We start from the raw sequence: 25,816 nt of genomic DNA, 5'->3' as shown, positions 1-25,816 counted from the left end.
TTCTCTTTCTCAGACTGACTTATTTCACTTACCATTATATTCTCTAGATCCATCCATATCATCGCAAATGGCAAGATTTCATTCTCTTTTTAATGACTGAGTAGTATTCCTGTGTGTGTGTGTGTGTGTGTGTGTGTGTGTGTGTGTGTGTGTGTGTATACCACAACTTCTTTATCCATTCATCTATCCATGGACACTTGTCCTTCTTCCATATTTTGGCTATTGTAAATAATGCTGCAGTAAACATAGGGGTGCATATATCTTTTCAAATTAGTGTTTTCATATCCTTTGGGTAAATATTCAGTAGAAGAATTACTAGATCATGTGTTAATTCTATTTTTAATTTTTTGAGAAATCTCTATACTGTTTTCCTGGAGTGGCTGCATCAGTTTGATTCCCACCAACAGTGTGTGAGGGTTCCTTTTTCCACATCCTCACCAACACTTGTTTCTTGGGTTTTGATTTTAGCCTTTCTGGCAGGTGTGAGGTGATATAGCTCATTGTACTTTTTATTTGCATTTCCCTGATGATAAGTGATGTTGAGAATCTTTTCCTGTGTCTGTTGACCATCTGGATGTCTTCCTTGAAGAAATGTCTGTTTATGTGTTCTGCCCATTTTTTAATTGGATTATTTGTGTTATGGGTGTTCAATAGGATTATATGTGTTGTGTTATGGGTTATGGGTGTTTTATAAGTTCTTTATTTTGGATGCTGACTCTTTATTAGATGTCATTTGCAAATACTTCTTTCATTCAGCAAGTTGTCTTTTAGTTTTGTTGATTGTTTCTTTTGCTGGGTAGAAGCTTTTTATTTTGATGGAGTTCTAATAGTTTATGTTTTGCTTTTGTTTCCCTTGCCTCAGGACACCTATCTAGAAAAATGTTACTACGGCCAATGTCAAAAACATTACTGCCTGTTCTTCTAGGACTTTTATGGTTTTGATTCTTATTTTTAGGAACTTAGTTCATTTTGCATGTATGGCTTTTATGGGGGCTTGATTGTCCACATGGTTGAATAAAACATCATCAATTGGCAATTTAACTTAATCTCCAGCCCCTCTCCCCTTCACCAAGGTCAGAGGTGGGGCTGAAATGCCCACCCTCTAATCATCCCTTGGGCTTTCTAGTAACCTTCCCCCATCCTGGAGCTATCTGGGGGCCCCCAGTCACCAGTCAGTCTTCTTATTAGCATGCAAGACACTTTTATCAATTCTAAGATTCCAGGAGTCTTAGAAGCTCTTGTGTCAGGAACTAGAAACTGAGACCAAATATTTCACCCAGTGGTGCTCTTCTCACCCATATCATTTAGGAAATTCCTAAAATTTTGGAAGCTTTCTGTCAGGAACTGGATCAAAGACCAAATATTTTCTTTTTATATCACAGTATCACAGCAAGTATGATTTTAACAGCAAACATAGAGGATTATTTTGAAGATGTTTTTAAGATACATTGCTGAAGGATGGGGTGAGTTGTAAGCAAGCTGCCTATGAGCGGCTGCTTATTGTGATTTTATCTAAGTGGCAGAAGTGTAGTTGTCTCTTAGTGCTGTCACATATGTAAATCAAATACTCTTGGTTTACCTCTTAATTCTTCTTGAGCACTATTCTTATGTTCTGTGTGCATATCTATCTATACTACGTTTCTCCATGAGCTTTTATTTCTGCCAGAAATATTCAGAATTAGAGGTATAGTTGCTTTCTTAGGTATAAGTCAGAAAAATTTTATTTTTTTCATTTTTTTGATTTTAATTTTTAAAAACATTACCCATGTTGGTAATTCCTGTACTCAAAATGGGGTTTGAACTCATGACCCCAAAATCAAGACTTGCATGCTCAACTGACTGAGCCAACCAGGTGCCCCTAATTTTTAATTTTGTAAGTTTTATTTTAATTCCAGTTAGTTAGCATACTGTTGGTTGTGTTGGTTTTCAAAGTGTACAGTATAGAGATTTCAACACCTCCATTACATCACCAGGTGCTCATCATAACAAGTGCATTCCTTAATCCCTATCACTCATTTGACCCATCCTCCCTGGGAACCATCATTTTTTTCTCTATAGTTAAGAGTCTGTTTTTTGGTTTGCCTCTTTCTCTCCTTTTTTTTCTCTTTTGCTCCTTTGTTTTTTAAATTCCATATATGAGTGAACCCATATGGTATTTGTCTTTCTCTGACTTATTTTGCTTAGTGTAATACACTCTAGCTCCATCCACATTGGTGCAAATGGCAAGATTCCATTTGTTTAATGGCCGCGTGATAGTCCATTGTGTATATATATACTACAACTTCTTTATCCATTCATCAGTTGATGACATTTGGGCTCTTTCCATAATATGGCTATTGTTCATAATGCTGCTATTAATATTGGGATACATATGTCCTTTTGAATCAGTATTTTTGTATCCTTTGGGTAAATACCTAGTAGTGTGATTGCTGGATCTTAGGATAGTTCTATTTTTATCTTTTTTTTTTTAAATTTTTCAATTTATTTATTTTCAGAAAAACAGTATTCATTATTTTTTCACCACACCCAGTGCTCCATGCAATCCGTGCCCTCTTGTACCCCAACCTCCCACCCCCCCGCCACTTCAAACCCCTCAGATTGTTTTTCAGAGTCCATAGTCTCTCGTGATTCACCTCCCCTTCCAATTTCCCCCAACTCCCTTCTCCTCTCTAACACCCCTTGTCCTCCATGATATTTGTTATGCTCCACAAATAAGTGAAACCATATGATAATTGACTCTCTCTGCTTGACTTATTTCACTCAGCATAATCTCTTCCAGTCCCGTCCATGTTGCTACAAAAGTTGGGTATTCGTCCTTTTTGATGGAGGCATAGTACTCCATAGTGTATATGGACCACATCTTCCTTATCCATTCGTCCGTTGAAGGGCATCTTGGTTTTTTCCATAGTTTGGCGACCGTGGCCACTGCTGCTATAAACATTGGGGTACAGATGGCCCTTATTTTCACGACGTCTGTATCCTTGGGGTAAATACCCAGGAGTGCAATTGCAGGGTCATAGAGAAGCTTTATTTTTAATTTCTTGAGGAATCTCCACACTGTTCTCCAAAGAGGCTGCACCAACTTGCATTCCCACCAACAGTGTAAGAGGGTTCCCCTTTCTCCACATCCTCTCCAACACATGTTGTTTCCTGTTTTGTTAATTTTGGCCATTCTAACTGGTGTAAGGTGATATCTCAATGTGGTTTTAATTTGAATCTCCCTGAGGGCTAATTCATTTGCAGATATCTTTTCCCATTCTATAGGTTACCTTTTAGTTCTATTGATTATTTGCTGTGCAGAAGCTTTTAATTTTGTGTTGCACCAATAGTTTATTTTCCTTTCATTTCTCTTTCCCTTAGAGGACCTATCTAGAAATACATTGCTATGGCTGATGTCAGAGACGTTACTACCTGTGCTCTCGAGATTTTATAATATTGGGTCTTACATTTAGGAATTTAATCCACTTCAATTTATTTTTGTGTATGGTGTAAGAAAGTGATTCATTTTTTTGAATGTTGCTGTCCAGTTTCCAGCACCATTTGTTGAAGAGACTTTTTCCCGTGGATATTCTTTCCTGATTTGTCTGACATTAATTGACTATATAATTGTGGATTTATTTCTGGGCTTTCTGCTCTGTTCTTTTGATCTCTGTATCTATTTTTTTGTGGCAGTACCATACTGTTTTGATTACTACAACTTTGTAATATGACTTGAAGTCTAGAATTATGATGCCTCCAGGTTTTCTTTTCTTTTTCTTTCCTTCCCTCCCTCCTTCCTCCCTCCCTCCCTCCCTCCTTCCTTCCTTCCTTCTTTCTTTCTTTCTTTCTTTCTTTCTTTCTTTCTTTCTTTCTTTCTTTCTTCCTTTCTTCTTAGTTTCATTCATTTTCTTTTTCAAGGTTGCTTTGGCCATTTGAGGTCTTTTGTGCTTTCATACAAATTTTAGGATTGTTTGTTCTAGGTCTATGAAAATTGCTGTTGGTATTTGATAAGGATTGCATTAAATGTGTAGAGTGTTTTGGGTAGTATAGACAATTAACAATACTTGTTTTCCCAGTCCATAAGCATGAAATATCTTTCCATTTCTTTGTGTCTTCTTCAGTTTCTTTCCTCAATGTTTTATACTTTTCAGAGTACAGGTGTTTCACCTCTTTGGTTGGGTTTATTCCTAGGTATCTTTTTTTTTTTTGCTCTAATTTTAAATGACATTGTTTTCTTAATTTTTCTTTCTGCAGCTTCATTATTGGTTTATAGAAATGCAACAAATTTCTCTAATTGATTTTGTATCCTCTGACTCTACAGAATTTGTTTATCAGTTCTAGCAGTTTTTTGATGAAGTCTTTTGGGCTTTCTACATAGAGTATTATATCATCTGCCAATAGTGAAAGTTTGACTTCTTCCTTGCCAATTTGAGTGTGTTTTACTTACTTACTTTTGTTGTCTGATTGGTGTGACCAGAACTTCCAATGCTATGTTGAACAAAGGGCTAAAACTGGACATCCTTGTCTTGTTCCTGATGTTAGGGAAAAGGCTTTTCATTTTTCCCCATTGAGAATGATGTTAGTTGTGGTTTTTTCATAGATGGCCTTTATTATGTTGAGGTATGTTCCTTCTAAACCTACTTTGTTGAGGGTTTTTAACATGAACGGATGTTATACTTTGTCAAATGCTTTTTCAGTGTTTGTTGAAATGATCATATGGTTCTTACTCTTTCTCTTATTGATGTGATGTATCACACTGATTGATCTGTGAATATTGAATCATGCTTGCAACCTGGGAATAAATCCCACTTGGTTGTGGTGAATGGTTTTTAAATGTATTGTTGGATCCTGTTTGCTAGTGTTTTGTTGGGGACTTTTGCATCCATGTTCATCAGAGATATTGGCCTACAGTTCTCTTTTTTTTCTGGTGTCTTTATCTAGTTTGGTATCAGGGTAATGCTGCCCTCATAGAATGAATTTGGAAGTTTTCCTTCCTCTTCTATTTTTGGAATAGTTTGGGAAGAATAGATATTGACTATTAAATTAATAGATATTAATTTTCTTTTTATTATGTTCAGTTTTATTATGTTCAGTTAGTCAACTTATAGTACATCATTAGTTTTTGATGTAGTGTTCAGTGATTCATTAGTTCCATATAACACCCAGTGCTCATCAGAACATGTGCCCTCCTTACCCATCTTAACTGTTTTTTAAATGTTTGGTAGAATTTGGCTGTGAAGCCACTGGTCCTAGACTTTTGTTATTGGGAGTTTTTAACTACTGATTCAATTTCTTTGCTGGTAATCAGTCTGTTCAAATTTTCTATTTCTTCCTGTTTCAGTGTTGGTAGTTTATATGTTTTTAGGAATTTATCCATTTCTTCTAAGTTGTCCAATTTGTGGGCATATAGTTTTTCATAATATTCTCTTATAATTGTTTGTATTTCTGTGGTGTTGGTTGTTATTTCTCTGCTCTCATCTGTGATTTTCTTTATTTGGGTCCCCTCTCTTTTTTTCTTGATAAGTCAGGCTAGAGGTTTATCAGTTTTATTATAATTTTTTTAACGAACTGGTTCCTGGTTTCATTGATCTGTTCTACTATATTTTTAGTTTCTATATAATTTACTTCCACTCTAATTTTTATTATTTCCTTCCTTCTGCTGGTTTTAGGTTTTTGTTATTCTTTTTCTAGGTCCTTAGGTATAAGGTTAAGTGTTTTATTTGAGATTTTTTCTTACTTCTTGAGGTAGGCCTGTAATTGCTATAAATCCCCCTTAGAACTGCTTTTGTTGCATCCTGAATGTTTTGGACTGTTATGTTTTCATATTAATTTGTTTCCATGTACTGTCTTATTTCTCTTTTTGTTACCTAGTTAACTTAACTTCTATGTATATTTGGTCTTTCCAGACTTTTTATTGTGGTTGATTTCTATTTTTATAGCATTGTGATCAGAAAAGATGTGTGGTATGACTTCAGTCTTTTTTAATTTGTTGAGGTTTGTTTGTTATGGCAGTAACATTTTCAACAGTTTACTTCAGTATATTTATCCAAGGTAGTATGTCTTTTCCCCATTCCCCCATTATAGTAGTGGTTGTTAGGGAGCTGGACATCGTTCACTGGAGACCACCTAAGCCACTGCTTACATTTCCTTATTCAGGACAAAGTTCCTGAGAACATGGTGTCTAGAGCTGTGTTATAACCTGCTTCTACGAATTCTATAAAAGAGCTTATGTAAATTTAAGGAACTACTTTGTGTTATGCTCCTGCTTTTCTTAACTGTATTTTATTCACTATAGAGTAACAGGAACATTTTTGTGAGTTTAGATTGCCTTCATGAATGCACCAATTCATTTTTGTGAGTTTAGATTGCCTTCATGACTCACCAAGAAAAAAGAAAATGAAGTTCTATTGACATAGAATTTGTTTCCTACTATGGCTAACAAAACTTGCAGACCTTAATGAAGGAACTGACTTGTTTTCTTTTTGTGTAAATCACAAAATTGATTTTAATCACAAATTGATTAAGGAAAGCAGTTTACAAAATTCTTTCCTGGCTATGAGAACAGAGTCTGCACTAGTTTTGTTAGGGCTGTATTTGTTCAGCAGTAACTCTGTGGTACTAATATTTTTGACGAATGTTATATAGTCATGTGTGGGTTAATGATTCTCAACCTTTTTGTTCTCAGGAACCCCATGTCCTTAAATGTTTTTGATGACCCTAAAGAGGTTCATTTGATCTTTTCATGTCCTTTCACTTCTTTTTCTTTTTCCCTTCCCTTTCTATGGGTTCACCTTATCAATACTTATTGACTGGAATTTAGAATAGGGAACATTTAAAAAGTATTAATTCATTTAAAGAAGCAATAATAAATTCATAAATAGTTATAATTTTTTCATAAAAAATAACAATATCCCCAATCATAAAATCAGAGAGGAGTGGCATTGTTTCACATTTTTTCCCCCAAAGGTGTTTAATATTAGATTTAATGAAAATAATTGGATTCTTGGGCACCTGGGTGGCTCAGTGGGTTAAGCCACTGCCTTCGGCTCAGGTCATGATCTCAGGGTCCTGGATCAAGTCCTGCATCAGGCTCTCTGCTCAGCAGGGAGCCTGCTTCCCTTTCTCTCTCTGCCTGCCTCTCTGTCTACTTGTGATCTCTCTCTGTCAAATAAATAAATAAAATCTTAAAAAAAAAAAGAAAATAATTGGATTCTTGTATCTGTTTCCACATTCCAGTGTGCTGCATTATGTTCTGGTTGAAGTATGTGAAGAAAGTCCAGCTTCACATAGATATGTGCTTGGAAGGGGTAAAATATTTTAATAATCTTTTCAGATAATTATAGGTATTGTCCTTTGACATTACACCAAAGTCGGCATGTGTTAGTTTTTTAAAGATTAGTTGCAATGTGGAATCTGAAATCACATCAATGAACTCTTTGTACTCTAGTAAGCTCAAGATTTGCTGGTCTGTCTTGCACTTTGAGCAACCCTTCTACACATGCATGATTTTGGAACATTATGCATTTGTAAATATACCCAAATTGTATAGGTCTCTTTATATAATATTTAAAATTTATATTTGATATTATCACCATCAGTCCCATCAGAAACAGCTTTAAGTATGGGGAAGCTGTCAAGGTTACAATAGTGAAAAAATATTTTCCAGAATTCTAAGTTAACTATAAGCTCGATTTGCCACTGTCAAAAAATACTCTGAATTTTTTTTTTTATTAAAATGACAGGCTTTCTCTGTTCACTTTCATGAAAATTTCTGCCAGACCCAAGTCTGACTTACTATAGTTTGTCTGTTAATTATTCTTTCAAGTAAAGATGATGTTTCTGTGAAAGAGACAGCTTTTTCAACTTGCAGTTCAACTAATTGCACATGTACTTTTCCCCAAGACAACTATTGAACTTTATTGTGCAGCAGAAGTACTTCATACATATATCCCATGTTTGTCACAGATTTAATAAAATTGTTGCCAGGGTGACATAGGCAAATAATGTCTTCATGTTATAATGAAGGTATTTTTGACTATACAGACTTTGTGAAATTGTGCTGTATGTCTCTGGGAGACATACCTTAAGGTCTATACCTTACTTTGAGATCCGCTGGTACACTATTAGCTCTTCTTTCATTCTTGTTGGGAATACAGTAACTGCTGGTAGTGTTTTCACACATTTCCCAAAGTTTGATGCACTCATACCAAAGGATTTTTCATTTGCCTCACTCTTTCCTGAATCTACAGCAAACTGGCATTCAGGATGAGACTCAGAACTGTGCACAATCTTCTGATTGTTTGTATGCTGATATAAAAAGGATAGAATTTTAGTAATAAAAACATTGGTATTCATTAAATGCCTATAGTGTTCATGTCTTTTTATGTTTGATAATATCTATCCTTGCCCTTTTCTTTTATGAGGATGTTGTGAGAACTAATTTGATATATATGTATATATACATATATATCAAATATATACAAATATATATCAAAACATATATGTATATATACATACATATCAGATATACATATATACAAATATATATATTAATATATATTCATTCATTCATTCATTTATTTATGGGAAGAGAAAGGGTGGGGAGGGGCAGAGAGAATCTTAAGCAGGCTCTGTGTCCAGCCTGGAGCCTGATGCAGGACTGGACCTCACAAGCCTAAGATTATGATCTGAGCTGAAAGCAAGAGTTGGATGCTTAACTGACTGAGCCACCCAGGCACCCTGAACTAATCTGATGTTTAAAATATGTAAGAATCTATTTCTATTACATGGCATGTTTTAAAATACATCATGTTGTGAGATAATTATGTACTAATGAAAGTACAGTGATGCATTTAGAGGTTCATTAGTCAACTCTAGTTGAAGAAAGGGAGGAGGAGAGGAAATTCCTACGCATAGTGATGCCAAATGTCAAAACATTTAAAAGCTGCAATAGAAAAAATATTTTCCTCTTCTGTATATTGGAAGTGGAAGTTTGTTTGTTTGTTTTATGTAAGTAGATGAAGGTTTATTAAAATGCTACCAGGAATAGGAATATTTGCTGAAAGGGACAGTTTTCATTTGAAGTAGTGAGTTGATGAACGTTTTTAGATATCCCAGAGGGACTCCCTCTCCCCCCAACATTCTTGGTTCCCTACAGAATTGAGATTTATAGTTAAATGAATGTTATAAATCTAGAAAAACAATAGCCATATTAGTCTATCCTTGAACATGCCAGGGGTCAATTTGGTAAGCAAGAGTTCTTGGAGATGGAGGGGGTGATGAAGAAGTTCCCTGTACTTGGCGCTGTACAGTGTTGCTGCCATGCTACTTTTAATTGATGGGATTACACAGTAGAGTGTTCACTATATATTCTGGCGCAGAGATTGTCCAAATAAGATAAATACTCGTTTGGTCAGAGTACAACCTCATCTTTGGGGAAGGACATCTGGAGAGCAAGATTCTCTCCCTGGTCTGTTGAGAAAGTTTGAGAAAAGCTCAATTTGAATCAGGCTATTCTAGGTCAAGGTTTGGCATGGCTTGCCCACACCCTCCTGTCTGGCTTCCGTGTTAGAAATTGCCCTCCTTTACTTTTTTGTTGTTAGGGCTTTTGGAACTAAATAGTATTTCCTGTATTCCTAAAAATGTTTTGAGAACTACCCACATTAACTTATGACCAGCCAAAGTGTTCATCTATCTTGTGTGTTTCAACCTTTTTTAATAAAGCAAGTGATATGATAAATCTATTTTGTGTCAGGAAGAGGCAGTAGCTGTTCAAACCTAAAGGATTTCTTTTGTTTAGATCCCATTTTTAGTATGTATGTGGGAGAGGTGAGTTAAGGACTTAATGGTATTTCAAATTCCCGGTCAGCTCTTCAACTCCTGTCTTTCATTTGTCAAATCTAAGTCTTCATAGGTAGCCCTTTATTCTGTATTGTACGGGGACTGAGGGGGAAGCAGTGTGCGTTTGTTTAGTGGCAGATTACTTCCTTGCAAATATAGGCTAAGATTCTTACCTTTTGCTTTAAACACTGCCTGGCTGAGTACGAAGCATTTTCCATTATTGATAATAGTAATAATAATAATACCACCACTGCCAACATGGAAGCAGGAACATTCCCTTTCACTCAGTTGGCATTTGATGTCTTTTGAGTTCTTTTCAGCTTTCATTTAGCTCTTCTCATTTTTCCATCTCAACAAATCTGCTTTGACTTTTAAAAATCAGGTAAGTCAACAAGGTAAGGGCTGGAGCACATTGATTCACAGAAACACCTGTGCCTTGGGACTTGAGGACATTGCTCCACAGTGTTTATTTGTTAGACTATGACAGCTAGTGGTGAGGAGTTTTAGAATGTGTCACAGCTGTAGATGTTAAGTACTAGATGTAGCTGTGATTGCTGTCACCTGTTCTGATATACTGTCCGCTACTATAGGCATTAAGAATTTTTTTCCTCTTAATCTGTTATGTCTTTCTGTATTTTTCTGTCCTTCTATAAAATTTTGTAAAGTAATATTTTTGTGGAGTAGATCTCTGCCTCTTGCATGTTAATAGATATACATGTTTAAGAGATTTGACCCTCTGGGAGTATTATCTTAACAAATAAGATTTGAATAAGAATTATTTTTCATATTCATGTAATGGCAGTGTATTGCTTGGCACATGATAGCTACTCTGTAAATGTTATTTGTCATGAATTCTTGAACCCAAAAGTTAATTAAATGAAGTTCAATTAATACATTTTTATTAAGCCATATACAGTATTAGGTGGGGAAACTAAAAATATTGGTAAGGCAGTTATTGGGCCAGCAAATTCCTCTGCTAACTGGAAAGAAATTTTATAGATATGAGCTGTTTTACCATAGAAGATGTTAGTAGTAGCAGTAGGAATACAGAAGTAGTGAAATTGAAGGAGGGAGTTATTCCTGGCGGGGATGGGGAGGGTTTCAAAAGGAGGCTCATTGTCTGGCCATCAGATCTGACCTAGCTCTTGAAGATGAAGAGGATAAAAAGGACATTCATTTTGTTCTGCTTCTCTCAGAATGTATTTGAAAGATAAAATAGGTTTCCTGTCTGACATTAATATCAGTGATACTTTGGAATGTTTGCTTCTTTTATAACCAGGGTTGTTTTTCTCTGGGTCCTATGCTCACATTTTATGTGCCTTGTTTTGCAAGAATTGCCTGAGGTTCCATCAGTTGAGGAGGAAGTGGAAGAAACAGAGTCTTGGGCGAAGCCTTTGGTCCACCTTTGGCAGACAAAGTCCCCAAACTTTGTGGCTGAACAGGAGTATAATGCAGCCATGGCCAAAATGGAGCCACACTGTGCCATCTGTGCTCTCCTCATGCCCTACTACAAGGTAATAACGGTGGCGGGGTCACTGCCAGGTTTCTTTACTGCTGCGCTTTCTGTATGACTGTAGAAACACAGGTGGATCATTGTAAGGTATGTGTGTACATGGAATGGGAGACATCAGTACTTATGTAGCTACATGGTCGTTATAGAATAGCAAACAGAATTTTTGAGTGTTACTAGAAAGCCACTTCTCTGGTGGTGGGTGCTTTATCATTTTAAAATAAGTGATTCGTTTGTCAGTCTTGGTTCATTTCAGTCAAGGAGCAGTTCCAACCTTTTTCAGAAAGAAACACAGAACTTAAAGCTTAACAGTAGTAGAAGTTTTACAAAGAGGGAACTTGGCCTTAGTCTGTTTTGTGTTTGAAAATATCACTCTCAATAGTTGTCAACTCTGTGCCCACATTTAAAATGTTTCTCTTTATCTTCCCACGTGGAACATGTGTAAGATATAGCAGGACTCAATACAAACTGGATTGTTCAGTTCACCCTCATCAGCTAGCTGTGCATAGTATTGTCATCGGTGTTATTCCATATATGTCATCCTGATGGCATTTTAGCTTACTGAGGGCCACATTTTCTAACACAAACTCAGACAAAGTGATCTTCAGGAATCTAGTATGGGTGGAACTTTATGACCTACTTTAAGATACAATATTTTTATAAAGCATATTGATGTGAGCATTGTATCCTGAGTTATAGTCTCAATAATGGAATCAGAAGTATTTTAAGATTGCTTCTCTTTTAGAGTTCATGTAAAGTAAATGCTTTTTTGTTCAGGTATTTCAGGGCATGAAATTGGGTGATATGCCACATGTTCAGCTTTGAAAATAGAGGAAGTAAACTTAACTCACTTGTCTTTGATGGGCCTTTGTGACTGAGAAACTATTTTCTGTTTAGTCATTGAATGTCTGTGTTTTCTTGGAAAAATTTAACTTTTTATTGACTCTTATTTGTATATCATATTTTGCCTGTGTATTTCCCCAATAATTAAAAAAATTCTCACTAAACTTATAAGATATAGGGAAACTTTTTAATATAAGATCTTTGGAGATAAGATAGTTCATTAATTAGAGTTTCAATTAAGTTAAATGTTTCTCATATATTTTGGTAAGGGATGACAATTTTATTTTGCACATTATATTTCCTTATTTAGTGACATTTGCCAGATCTTTCTGTCTTGAGGTTTTGAAACTTTGTGGTGAGGCAAAGCCTTCAAAAATTCTCTAAAAACTGTTGCAAAGATTAAAACTGAGGTCTTTGAAAATACTCCTTCAAGTGTAACCAGGTAAAATTTTCAGTAAATGAAACCAAGTCTGCTAACTTAGTGTAAATAAATAAAAATTCCTCAGAAAAATTGATGCTTTACCTGAATTATTTATGTAAGAATGTAGTTTTAGCAGGTTATCAACTTTTTCGTACAAGCAGATATACAGAATGTCCTCCTGTTTCTACAGCTTAGCTTCTGGATGGGAGCCTGAAGAGGAACATTGATAAAAAGCTAATAGTTATATCAAGGAAAACAACAGGAAGAACAGAAGCTGGAAGTTAGTGAATGGAACAGCTATTAGTGGCTTTGAGTGACCAGAACAAATGATGAACTTTTTTGCATGTTTTTCACTCATGTGGGAATATTGTGTTTTTCAGCCAGATAGCAGCAATGAAGAAAATGATTCTAGATGGGAGACAAAATTAGATGAAGTGGTTACTCCAGGAGGAAAGTCTAAGCCCCTCATTCCAGAGATGTGTTTTATTTATAGTGAAGAAAGTATAGAATATTCTCCACCTAATGCCTTTCTGGAAGAGGATGGAACAAGTCTTCTGATTTCCTGTGCAAAGTGCTGTGTACGGGTTCATGCAAGTAAATGCATCTCTCATTCATCAATCACTGGCTTTTCAGTGCTTCACATAGTCTTTGTTTCTCACCCTCTTGTCCCCTGCCAAATCTATTGCATTGAACTATTGGCATTCTTAATGGTTAGATCATTCTTTCTCACATTTCTTCTGATAAAAGTATGAGTAAGTATAATAATCCCTTTTTCTACAGTTTTGTACAGTATCAGTGGAGAGCAATTTTGTTTTGTTTGTTGTACAGATGTGGGGACATTTTGAGGCTCCTTTTGCACATTTGAATTTTACTTATTTTAAGAGATAGTTTGTAAAAACTTAATTTTAACCTCTGATATTAATTCATGATTATTTTTCTTTGTACTTTTCAAAGAGACAGGACAGTTTTTTCAGTGATTTGGGGAATTATTGTTAAATTTAATTATAGAGTTTAATTTTTATTCTTTGGGAGGGTAAGGAAATCTGTGTTGCCTTCCAAGGGGAGAACAGTCATTACATTTGTTTTTCCCTGGAACCGAGATGGTCCTGAGATGGTCCATACCTGCCATAATTTGGTAATTTCAAATCATGGGATACATGGCAAATACATAATTTTTTATTTGCCTGCCATGTAAGTCCTTTAAAATGTGAAAAGGGAGCTATTTTTTACTGCAAGTCTATTTTAAAGCATTTTAGTATTCCAGATCTTGCCAAATCATATATCATGCTAACATAGTTATGTATGGTCTCTGTAGCATGGATGGTTATAATAGAGGCATTACCTTCTATATTTACCCCAGAGAAACACCAGTCTAACATTAGGGTTGAAATAGTCTTGGTGTCTATCATTTATTGACTGATTAGATACCATCAGCTTCCCCAAGAGATTTAACATAATGTGTTTGAAATAAAGCAACCTTCTTTACTTATATCAATCTGTAACACACACACACACACACACACACACACACACACACACACACACATTCGCCCTCACATTTTTCTAAGTTTATAACAGTCAATGCATCATTTCACAAGAAAACTGGGATTTAATTTTGATTCCTGAATGTACAAGCTATACAATTTAACTGTAGTATTTCATAAACATGTGCTTGAACTAAACATTTTATAGTCTTGGCTAACTATGATAGGCTTTTCTTTGGTAATTATATTTCTGTTATTTTCTCTTTCATTTAAATGTTATAGAAATTTGATATTAAAAATTACTTCTTTAAATCTTTCAAAGCCCTTTGAAAGGCAGTCAGAGTTACACATGTTTGTTGGTACTGTATAATTGCTGCTTATATTTGGATCATCAGCTATTGCCTTACACAGTTATCTTGAGTCAGGCATGTATTGAATAGACAAATAGAACTGAAGATACCTCTTCATCACTAACTGAATTGTGCATCCTCTGTCCTGTCACTGAGATTAAAGCTAATTAAGCATAATTTTTGAAATGTAATTTTAAATTATATTAATTTGTAAAATATGTCAAAGTTTATTATATTATTCTAAAGCTTCCCTAAATTTTCTTTAATGAATTGCAGCTTATTTTGAAATACATTTTGTATGAGTAAAGGACAAGGCCCAATAAATTAGAAATTTAATTATTTTGCCCATTCAAGAATTATCAGATAATTATTGTGAGTATTAGTAATGATTGAGACCCATATTCTCATGTTTCCTGAGACTGATATCCTTTTATAAGGCATGAGAACCAAAAGTATCTCTGAAGACAGCCTTACTTCTGTTTTGTTTTAAGCAGTGAGAATCAGAAATGCTATTATGGCACTGGGTGTGGTGTATAAACAATGAACTTTGGAACACTGGAAAAAAATAAAATAAAATAAAATATTTTAAAAATGCTATTATGGTGGGCAGTTGTTCTGATTTTATTTATTCAGTGCTAAAATGTATAATACTACCAAAATGCAAAAGACCTAATTCATGGATCCATACTATTATTTTATAGGTTGCTATGGTATCCCTTCTCACGAGATCTGTAATGGATGGCTATGTGCCCGTTGCAAAAGAAATGCATGGACAGCAGTAAGTGGCCTATTTTAATATATTTTAATCCCTCTGCTTACTCTCTCCACTGTGAACACATTTAATCTAGCAGTAAGGTAAGGCTGTATGCATGGTTTTGTGTGCACTTACTTCTATACTTAATATTTTTCTGATCTTCTCTTTTCAAATCATCCTATCTAATGGCTCTATTCATCATAGAAATATTAAATAAATATCTAAGTGTCACTCCTCTACTCAGGAGCCTACAGAGACTGCCAGTTTATCAGAGCAAGTCTAAAATATTCCTTCATTTTCCCTCCTAGGTCTATTTTGCAGTTTTTGAAAATAAATATTCTAAGTCACACTCAAGGTGAGGATCCTCCCTGACCCCTGACAAAACCATGCTCAAACATAACTTTCCACTGGTACGAGGTCTTTCCCACTGATTCATTCATACATTCATACTTCAAGAACTTTGGAATCTTGCCAGGCATTACTGTAAACTTGGGACAGATTCTTTCAACAATAAGTGATACCCTGCTTAGGGAACACAGATTCCTCCCCATCTACCTTGTTTTTCCTAATGAACCCTGTTAAAACTTTAGCTACATCCAAGTATTAAGTTATAGTAACTCACCATGTCACCTATTTTTCCATTTAATTTTGTGCTACTTTGATATTTCTTAAAAATTCTCTTTCAAGAAGCATCAGATCATTTTTGAAAGTTAGGTCCTGTTAGATCTTAACATTGTATCCCTCACTCTTAATCTCAGAGCAGGTGATTTCAGTTGTAATAGTAGCATTTACTTTGTTTCTCAATGCTCTCTAATGACAAAGAATTAAATTTCTTTGCAACCAGAGTTAAAATCCTGAGGGACAATAAAGGGAAAATGCCTTGCATGATAAAAATTTATGTCATGATACAAATGTTTAGCTCTCAGTGTTGAAAGAGACATATGGTGACTGTAAATTAAAGGACGTCTGAGAATGTCCTTTTTTTTTTTTAAAGATTTATTTTTTTTTTATTTTTCAAATTTATTTTTTATTTATTTTCAGCATAACAGTATTCATTATATTTTGCACCACACCCAGTGCTCCATGCAATCCTTGCCCTCTCTAATACCCACCACCTGGTTCCCCAAAATCCCACCCCCTCGCCCCTTCAAAACCCTCAGATTGTTTTTCAGAGTCCATAGTCTCTCATGGTTCACCTCCCCTTCTAATTTCCCCCAACTCCCTTCTCCTCTCTAACTCCCCATGTCCTTTTGAATGATTTTTTTGCTGGCATTCACTTTAGGTACTAAGGGAAAAATGAGGGAAAGTATGGACATTCTTTATAGCCCAAATAATCTGATCTGTTTGGTGTTAGAGGTAGTATCTCCAATCTAAGAATTCTTTCATTGTCCCAGAAAATTCTTTCATGTCCCAGAAAACATTTTTGTATTTCCTTCAATGTGATTATTATATTAACAAAAATTATATAAATACAGAGTATCTTAAAATCAGCCTGGAAGTCTTGAAGTAATAAGTATATTCAGTTCTTATTTACCATGCAGGTCTTATATTGTTGTATGAGCCAAAAATAAAGCTTTGTAGAATCAGTCTAGACAGTGATGTCCTCTCATTCATGCTGAAGTATAGGTTTCAAGATTAGAGATATTTTAATCCGTTCACCAAAGCATGAAGAATTCTTCATTCCATCTACAATTACTGCTTGACTTCTGTGTTTACACACTGAGCACTCCTGTTACCCAAGGTACCATTGTCCTTTGCGTGGCAGAGCCAGGACCAGGCCAAGGCTGTCCACCCTGATTCTAATGCTGCTTGTGATAGCTTATGCTATTCTCCTTTAGCATGTTTTAAGAAGTAAATACTAGATTAGTAATCCTTTAGAACTGATTTAAAGCTCCTATTAGTCTTAATCCCTCACACCCTCAGGAAATACCTTTTGTGTTTTATTATTGATACCATGTAAATCTCTTAAAGTTTGCAAAAGAAATGAAAACTCTTGAATACAGTTTTACAGTGATTTTTTTAGACCCAGGTAATACCTTATTTCTAAATTGAAATGATCTGAATTCATAGTGCACCAATTATTTTTTCAAATTATCCATTTGAGTGGACTTTGTCTATGAAGCTCAGATCCTATATTTTTTCTCCTGAGAAATCAGTGAGTTGCCATTTTAGCATTGCAGAGAAGTAAGTGATAATATCAATGTTTTGTTTTAATTCTCTTATTCAGTGTGGATGTGAGTGCTACAATTTTAATTCTTAGTAGACAAGTATGATTCTTTGGATTTTGTGGCTGGAATGATTGATTTTTAAAAAAAAATTTATTTATTTATTTGACAGAGAGAGGAGAGAGACATCGAGAGAGGGAACACAAGCAGGGGGAGTGGGAGAGGGAGAAGCAGGTTTCCCACTGAGCAGGGAACCTGATGCAGGGTTCCATCCCAGGACGTTGGGGCCATAACCTGAGCCGAAGGCAATGCTTAATGATTGGATGATTGCATTTTAAAAAGTATCCTTAGACTTCTTCAGGAATCAATCTCACATTGTCAGTTTTTAGATTCTAGAGAAGTCTTGGAACTCCATTCAGTGGAGGCTCCAAAGGAGCTAATGGAAATCTAACAGTGCAAGGGAGGTCAGGTAACATTTGATTGCTAGTTTGTAACATCACTAATTCTAATTCCTAATTATTTCCTGGGATTTTCTTTTAAATGTATTTGTAAATAAGACTTATTATTCATTGTGAATGCAAAATATTCCAATAGCATATTTTGCTTGGGATATATATGAATATAACAGATGTGACTGTTCTAGCTAATTCTGTTTCATTTTATGGTGAGTACTTTGCACACCTGGAGGGTAAGAAGAGGGTAGCATGAAATACCTTATATTTATCTTTTTAAGGGTATATGTGAGACTTGAGTGTGGTGGTTCTCTTCTTTAAAGATCCATTTTAGTGGGAGGAGTCAAGATGGCGGAGAAGTAGGCAGGCTGAGACTACTTCTGCTAGTAGGAGTTCAGCTAGATAGCTTATCTAAAGATTGCAAACACCTGCAAATCCATGGGCAGATCGAAGAGAAGAAGAACAGCAATTCTAGAAACAGAAAAACAACCACTTTCTGAAAGGTAGGACTGGCGGAGAAAGTGAATCCAAAGCGACGGGAAGATAGACCCTGGGGGGAGGGGCTGGCTCCCGGCAAGCAGCGGAGCAACGGAGCACAAAATCAGGACTTTTAAAAGTCTGTTCTGCTGAGGGACTCGCTCCAGAGGCTAAATCGGGGGCGAAGCCCAAGCGGGGGCAGCGTGGCCTCAGGTCCTGCAGGGTCACAGAAGGATCGGGGGTGTCCGAGTGTCGCAGAGCTTGCGGGAATTAGAACGGGAAAGCCGGCTACAGAGACAGAGCCGAAAGTAAGATCACAGCTCGGGGTTACCTTGAATCAGCCGCAGTCTCGGTGAGCTCGGAGCGCGGCCGGAGGTCAGGCAGACGGGAGTTTACTGGGTGCTATTCTCTGAGGATGCACTGAGGAGTGGGGGCCCCGGGCCCTGGCTCTCGGCTCCTCCGGGCTGGAGACCAGGAGGCCGCCATTTGTATTCCCGTCCTCTGGAACTCTACGGAAAGCGCTCAGGGAACAAAAGCTCCTGAAAGCAAACCTGAGCGGATTACTCAGCCACGCCCCTGGTAAGGGCAGTGCAATTCCACCTGGGGCAAAGACACTTGAGAATCCCTACAACAGGACCCTCCCTTAGAAGATCAACAAGAATCCACCCAAAACCAAATTCACCTACCAAGGAGTGCAGTTTCAATACCAAGGAGAGCAGCAGAATTCCAGAGGAGGAGAAAGTAAAGCACGGAACTCATGGCTTTCTCCCTGTGATTTTAGGCTTGCAGTTAATTTTTTTCTTTTTCATTTTTTTTTCTCATTCTTCTGCTAAATTTTTTTAACTTTTACCCTTTTCTTTTTTAACTAGTTACCTAATATATATATTTTTTCTTTTTTATACTTTTCTTTATTCGTTTACTTTTTTTTGTTTTTTTTTCTTTCTTTCTTTTGAACCTCTTATTATCCCCTTTCTCCCCCGTCACGATTTGGGATCTCTTCTAATTTGGTTAAAGCATATTTTCCTGGGGTTGTTGCCACCCTTTTAGTATTTTACTTGCTCCTTCAAATACTCTTATCTGGACAAAATGACAAGACGGAAAAACTCAACACAAAAAAAAGAACAAGAGGCAGTACCGAAGGCTAGGGACCTAATCAATACAGACATTGGGACTATGTCAGATCTAGAGTTCAGAATGAAAATTCTCAAGGTTCTAGCCGGGCTCGAAAAAGGCATGGAAGATATTAGAGAAACCCTCTTGGGAGATATAAAAGCCCTTTCTGGAGAAATAAAAGAACTCAAATCTAACCAAGTTGAAATCAAAAAAGCTATTAATGAGGTGAAATAAAAAATGGAGGCTCTCACTGCTAGGATAAATGAGGCAGAAGAAAGAATTAGCGATATAGAAGACCAAATGACAGAGAATAAAGAAGCTGAGCAAAAGAGGACAAACAGCTACTGGACGACGAGGGGAAAATTCGAGAGATAATTGATACCATAGACGAAACAACATTAGATAATTGGGATTCCAGAAGAAGAAGAAAGAGAGAGGGAAGCAGAAGGTATACAGGAAAGAATTATTGGGGAGAATTTCCCCAATATGGCAAAGGGAACGAGCATCAAAATTCAGGAGTTTCAGAGAACGCACCTCAAAATCAATAAGAATAGGCCCACACCCCGTCACCTAATAGTAAAATTTTACAAGTCTCAGTGACAAAGAGAGAATCCTGAAAGCAGCCCGGGAAAAGAAGTCTGTAACATACAATGGTAAAAATATTAGATTGGCAGCTGACTTATCCACAGAGACCTGGCAGGCCAGAAAGAGCTGGCATGATATTTTCAGAGCACTAAACGAGAAAATCATGCAGCCAAGAATACTATATCCGGCTAGGCTATCATTGAAAATAGAAGGAGAGATTAAAAGCTTCCAGGACAAACAAAAACTGAAAGAATTTGCAAACACCAAACCAGCTCTACAGGAAATATTGAAAGGGGTCCTCTAAGCAAAGAGAGAGCCTACAAGTGGTAGATCAGAAAGGAAAAGAGACCATATACAGTAACAGTCACCTTACAGGCAATACAATGGCACTAAATTCATATCTCTCAATAGTTACCCTGAATGTGAATGGGCTAAATGCCCCAATCAAAAGACACAGGGTATCAGAATGGGTAAAAAAAACAAAACCCATCTATATGTTGCCTCCAAGAAACTCATTTTAAGCCCGAAGACACCTCCAGATTTAAAGTGACGGGGTGGAAAAGAATTTACCATGCTAATGGACATCAGAAGAAAGCAGGAGTGGCAATCCTTATATCAGATCAATTAGATTTTAAGCCAAAGACTATAATAAGAGATGAGGAAGGACACTATATCATACTCAAAGGGTCTGTCCAACAAGAATATCTAACAATTTTAAATATCTATGCCTCCAACGTGGGAGCAGCCAACTATATAAACCAATTAATAACAAAATCAAAGAAACACATGAACAATAATACAATAATAGTAGGGGCCTTTAACACTACCCTCACAGAAATGGACAGATCATCCAGGCAAAAGATCAACAAGGAAATAAAGGCATTAAACGACACACTGGACCAGATGGACATCACAGATATATTCAGAACAAAGCAACAGAATACACATTCTTCTATAGTGCACATGGAACATTTTCCAGAATAGATCACATCCTCGGTCTTAAATCAGTACTCAGCCAGTATCAAAATATTGGGATCATTCCCTGCATAATTTCAGACCACAATGCTCTGAAGCTAGAATTCAACGACAAGAGGAAGTTTGGAAAGAACCCAAATACACGGAGACTAAACAGCATCCTTCTAAAGAATGAATGGGTCAACCGGGAAATTAAAGAATTGAAAAAAATCATGGAAACAAATAATAATGAAAACACAACAGTTCAAAATCTGTGGGACACAACAAAGGCAGTCCTGAGAGGAAAATATATAGCGGTACAAGCCTTTCTCAAGAAACAAGAAAGGTCTCAGGTACACAACCTAACCCTACACCTAAAGGAGCTGGAGAAAGAACAAGAAAGAAACCCTAAGCCCAGCAGGAGAAGAGAAATCATAAAGATCAGAGCAGAAATCAATGAAATAGAAAGCAAAAAAACAATAGAGCCAATCAACGAAACTAGGAGCTGGTTCTTTGAAAGAATTAATAAAATTGATAAACCCCTGGCCAGACTTATCAAAAAGAAAAGAGAAAGGACCCCAAAAAAATAAAATCATGAATGAAAGAGGAGAGATCACAACTAAAACCAAAGAAATACAAACTATTATAAGAACATACTATGAGCACTCTACGGCAACAAATTGACAATCTGGAAGAAATGGATGCATTCCTAGAAACATATAAACTACCACAACTGAAGCAGGAAGAAATAGAAAGCCTGAACAGACCCATAACCAGTAAGGAGATTGAAACAGTCATTAAAAATCTCCAAACAAATGAAAGCCCAGGGCCAGACGGCTTCCCGGGGGAATTCTACCAAACATTTAAAGAAGAACTAATTCCTATTCTCCTGAAACTGTTCCAAAAAATAGAAATGGAAGGAAAACTTCCAAACTCATTTTTGAGGCCAGCATCACCTTGATCCCAAAACCAGACAAGGATCCCATCAAAAAAGAGAGCTATAGACCAATATCCCTGATGAACACAGATGCCAAAATTCTCACCAAAATACTAGCCAATAGGATTCAACAGTATGTTAAAAGGATTATTCACCATGACCAAGTGGGATTTATTCCAGGGCTGCAGGGTTGGTTCAACATCCGCAAATCAGTCAATGTGATACAACACATCAATAAAAGAAAGAACCAGAACCATATGATACTCTCAATAGATGCTGAAAATGCATTTGACAAAGTACAGCATCCCTTCCTGATCAAAACTCTTCAAAGTGTAGGGATAGAGGGCACATACCTCAATATCATCAAAGCCATCTATGAAAAACCCACCACAAATATCATCCTCAATGGAGAAAAACCAAAAGCTTTTCCGCTAAGGTCAGGAACACGGCAGGGATGTCCATTATCACCACTGCTATTCAACATAGTACTAGAAGTCCTAGCCTCAGCAATCAGACAACAAAAGGAAATTAAAGGCATCCAAATCGGCAAAGAAGAAGTCAAATTATCACTCTTCGCAGATGATATGATACTATATGTGGAAAACCCAAAAGACTCCACTCCAAAACTGCTAGAACTTGTACAGGAATTCAGTAAAGTGTCAGGATATAAAATCAATGCACAAAAATCAGTTGCATTTCTCTACACCAACAACAAGACCGAAGAAAGAGAAATTAAGGAGTCAATCCCATTTACAATTGCACCCCAAACCATAAGATACCTAGGAATAAACCTAACCAAAGAGGCACAGAATCTATACTCAGAAAACTATAAAGTACTCATGAAAGAAATTGAGGAAGACACAAAGAAATGGAAAAATGTTCCATGCTCCTGGATTGGAAGAATAAATATTGTGAAAATGTCTATGCTACCTAAAACAGTCTGCACATTTAATGCAATTCCTATCAAAGTACCAGCCATCTTCTTCAAAGTAATGGAACAAATAATTCTAAAATTTATATGGAACCAGAAAAGACCTCTAATAGCCAAAGGGATATTGAAAAAAGAAAGCCAACGTTGGTGGCATCACAATTCCGGACTTCAGGCTCTATTACAAAGCTGTCATCATCAAGACAGCATGGTACTGGCACAAAAACAGACACATAGATCAATGGAACAGAATAGAGAGCCCAGAAATAGACCCTCTACTCTATGGTCCACTAATCTTTGACAAAGCAGGAAAGAATGTCCAATGGAAAAAAGACAGCCTCTTCAATAAATGGTGTTGGGAAAATTGGACAGGCACATGCAGAAAAATGAAATTGGACCATTTCCTTACACCACACACGAAAATAGACTCAAAATGGATGAAGGACCTCAATGTGCGAAAGGAATCCATCAAAATCCTTGAGAACACAGGCAGCAACCTCTTCGACCTCAGCCGCAGCAACATCTTCCTAGGAACATCGCCAAAGGCAAGGGAAGCAAGGGCAAAAATGAACTATTGGGATTTCATCAAGATCAAAAGCTTCTGCACAGCAAAGGAAACAGTTAACAAAATCAAAAGACAACTGACAGAATGGGAGAAGATATTTGCAAACGACATATCAGATAAAGGACTAGTGTCCAAAATCTATAAAGAACTTAGCAAACTCAACACCCAAAGAACAAATAATTCAATCAAGAAATGGGCAGAGGACATGAATAGACATTTCTGCAAAGAAGACATCCAGATGGCCAACAGACACATGAAAAAGTGCTCCATATCACTCGGCATCAGGGAAATACAAATCAAAACCACAATGAGATATCACCTCACACCAGTCAGAATGGCTAAAATCAACAAGTCAGGAAATGACAGATGCTGGTGAGGATGTGGAGAAAGGGGAACCCTCCTCCACTGTTGATGGGAATGCAAGCTGGTGCAACCACTCTGGAAAGCAGCATGGAGGTTCCTCAAAATGTTGAAAATAGAACTGCCCTGTGACCCAGCAATTGCACTACTGGGTATTTACCCTAAAGATACAAACGTAGTGATCCGAAGGGGCACGTGCACCCGAATGTTTATAGCAGCAATGTCCACAGTAGCCAAACTATGGAAAGAACCTAGATGTCCATCCACAGATGAATGGATCAAGAGGATGTGGTATATATACACAATGGAATACTATGCAGCCATCAAAAGCAATGAAATCTTGCCATTTGCGACAACATGGATGGAACTAGAGCGTATCATGCTTAGCGAAATAAGTCAAGCGGAGAAAGACAACTATCATATGATCTCCCTGATATGAGTAAGTGGTAATGCAACATGGGGCTTAAGTGGGTAGGAGAAGAATTAATGAAACAAGATGGGATTGGGAGGGAGACAAACCGTAAGTGACTCTTAATCTCACAAAACAAACTGAGGGTTGCTGGGGGAGGGGGGTTGGTTGAAAGGGGGGTGGGGTTATGGACATTGGGAGGGTATGTGCTTTGTTGAGTGCTGTGGGGTGTGTGGAACCTGGCGATTCACAGACCCGTACCACCTGGGGATAAAAAATATATGTTTATAAAAAATAAAAAATTTTTTAAAAAAAGATCTACTTTAAAGACTTCCATTGATGGTTGAATGGGTAAAGAAGATGAGGTTTGTATTTATATGTATATGAAGATACACACTGGAATTTCATATTCAGCTATAAAAAAGAAGGAAATCCTGCCATTTGCAGCAACATAAATGACCTTGAGAGCACTATTGTAAGTGAAATAAGTCAGGGAAAGATAATACTGTATACTCTATTTTATATGTGTAATCTTAAAAGAACACACTGAACTCATGGGAGCAGAAAGTTAATTGTTGATTGTTGGGAGCCGGTTATGGGGGAAATAGGTAAACGTGGTTAAGGATACAGACTTCCAGTTTTAAAATGAATACATTTGGGAATCTAATATACAGCATAGTAATAACTATAGTTAGAAATACTCTAGTGTATAGTACTGTACTTAAAAATTGCTAAGATCTTTAAAGTTCTTGCCACAAAAAATAAATAAGTAAAAGAAATTATGTGAGGTGATGGATGTGCTACCTAATCTTATTTTGGTAATATTTCTCAGTATACATACATAAATTAAATCATCATGTTGTACATTTTATGTTATACATTTTAAACTTAGATGTTAAAATATCAATTATATTTAAGTAAAGCTGGGGGAAAAGGAGACTATAATAGCAACTGTATCATGGAGATAAGCATCAATAATTTAAATTTTAGAAGCAAAGGCATTGTAGGTATTATTTCATCTAATGTTGGAAAGTAGTCAGTTTTGTCACTGTCAGCCCTGGCAAGGTAACTGAGGATGCATGCAAAGCTGGAATCAATGCTGACCAGCTGTCTTTTGATTTACCAGTTCTAACAAGGGACATCACTCTGGCCCCAACTGTTGTGATAGTTTTTAAGTAACCAGAGGCCGGAGCTTTGTCTCATTTACCTCTGTAGCACCCTTATCACCTGTGCGGTGTTGGATCATTTCTGAAGGGGTGAAACATAAGGTAATAAGGTTGTGATCACAGAGAAATGGGCCAGACCTTTGTGGCCTTCGGTGCTCTCACTGTTTTCAGAGTCTCGCTCAGTGCTTACTGTGTTTCCTTTTGCTATTGTTTCTTTACTTTATCCATTTGTGTCAGTTAAAACAAGAAAGAAGCCTCAGCTTCTTCTTTGCAGCTTTAATTGAATGGGTTGGGGGAAGAGATAGGTTACAAACTTTGGATTGTACCCCCACTTAGATTCTAGGATCCTGGATCTATATCCAAATTCAAATGAAATGAAATAACCCCCCAAAACCTGTCTGTCCTGAGATTTAGGTTGTACATCCCATCATTCTAACTAAATGTAACTGCTTTGTGCCGATTTTCCTATTTCAGTACTGCTTAGGTGAATAGATGCAACTGACTGAAAGCTATGTTCGAGTTTA

General features: G+C 36.6%; 1 protein-coding gene across 21 annotated transcripts in view; it reads left to right on the top strand.

The window, feature by feature from the left end:
• KDM4C (lysine demethylase 4C) overlaps positions 1–25,816 on the top strand; it is a 507,226-nt gene that overhangs the window by 303,895 nt on the left and 177,515 nt on the right. For 19 of the 21 annotated variants that reach the window (XR_004277510.1, XR_004277509.1, XR_004277512.1 and 16 more), the window contains 3 exons: positions 11,152–11,333; positions 12,974–13,187; positions 15,129–15,205. Coding sequence is in view for 17 of the 21 variants with exons in the window: in XM_032308077.1 (XP_032163968.1) it covers positions 11,152–11,333; positions 12,974–13,187; positions 15,129–15,205 (473 nt within the window). In the remaining 4 variants the exon portion in view is untranslated. Of the gene's footprint in view, positions 1–1,382; positions 1,476–11,151; positions 11,334–12,783; positions 13,188–15,128; positions 15,206–25,816 lie in introns of those variants that run through there. The other 2 variants (XM_032308081.1, XM_032308082.1) reach the window with 2 other exon arrangements.

The sequence above is a fragment of the Mustela erminea genome, chromosome 12, assembly GCF_009829155.1.
Source record: "Mustela erminea isolate mMusErm1 chromosome 12, mMusErm1.Pri, whole genome shotgun sequence".
NCBI lineage: Eukaryota > Metazoa > Chordata > Mammalia > Carnivora > Mustelidae > Mustela > Mustela erminea.
The sequence above is the reverse complement of the archived record's forward strand: the minus strand, read 5'-3'. Positions and strand labels throughout refer to the sequence as shown.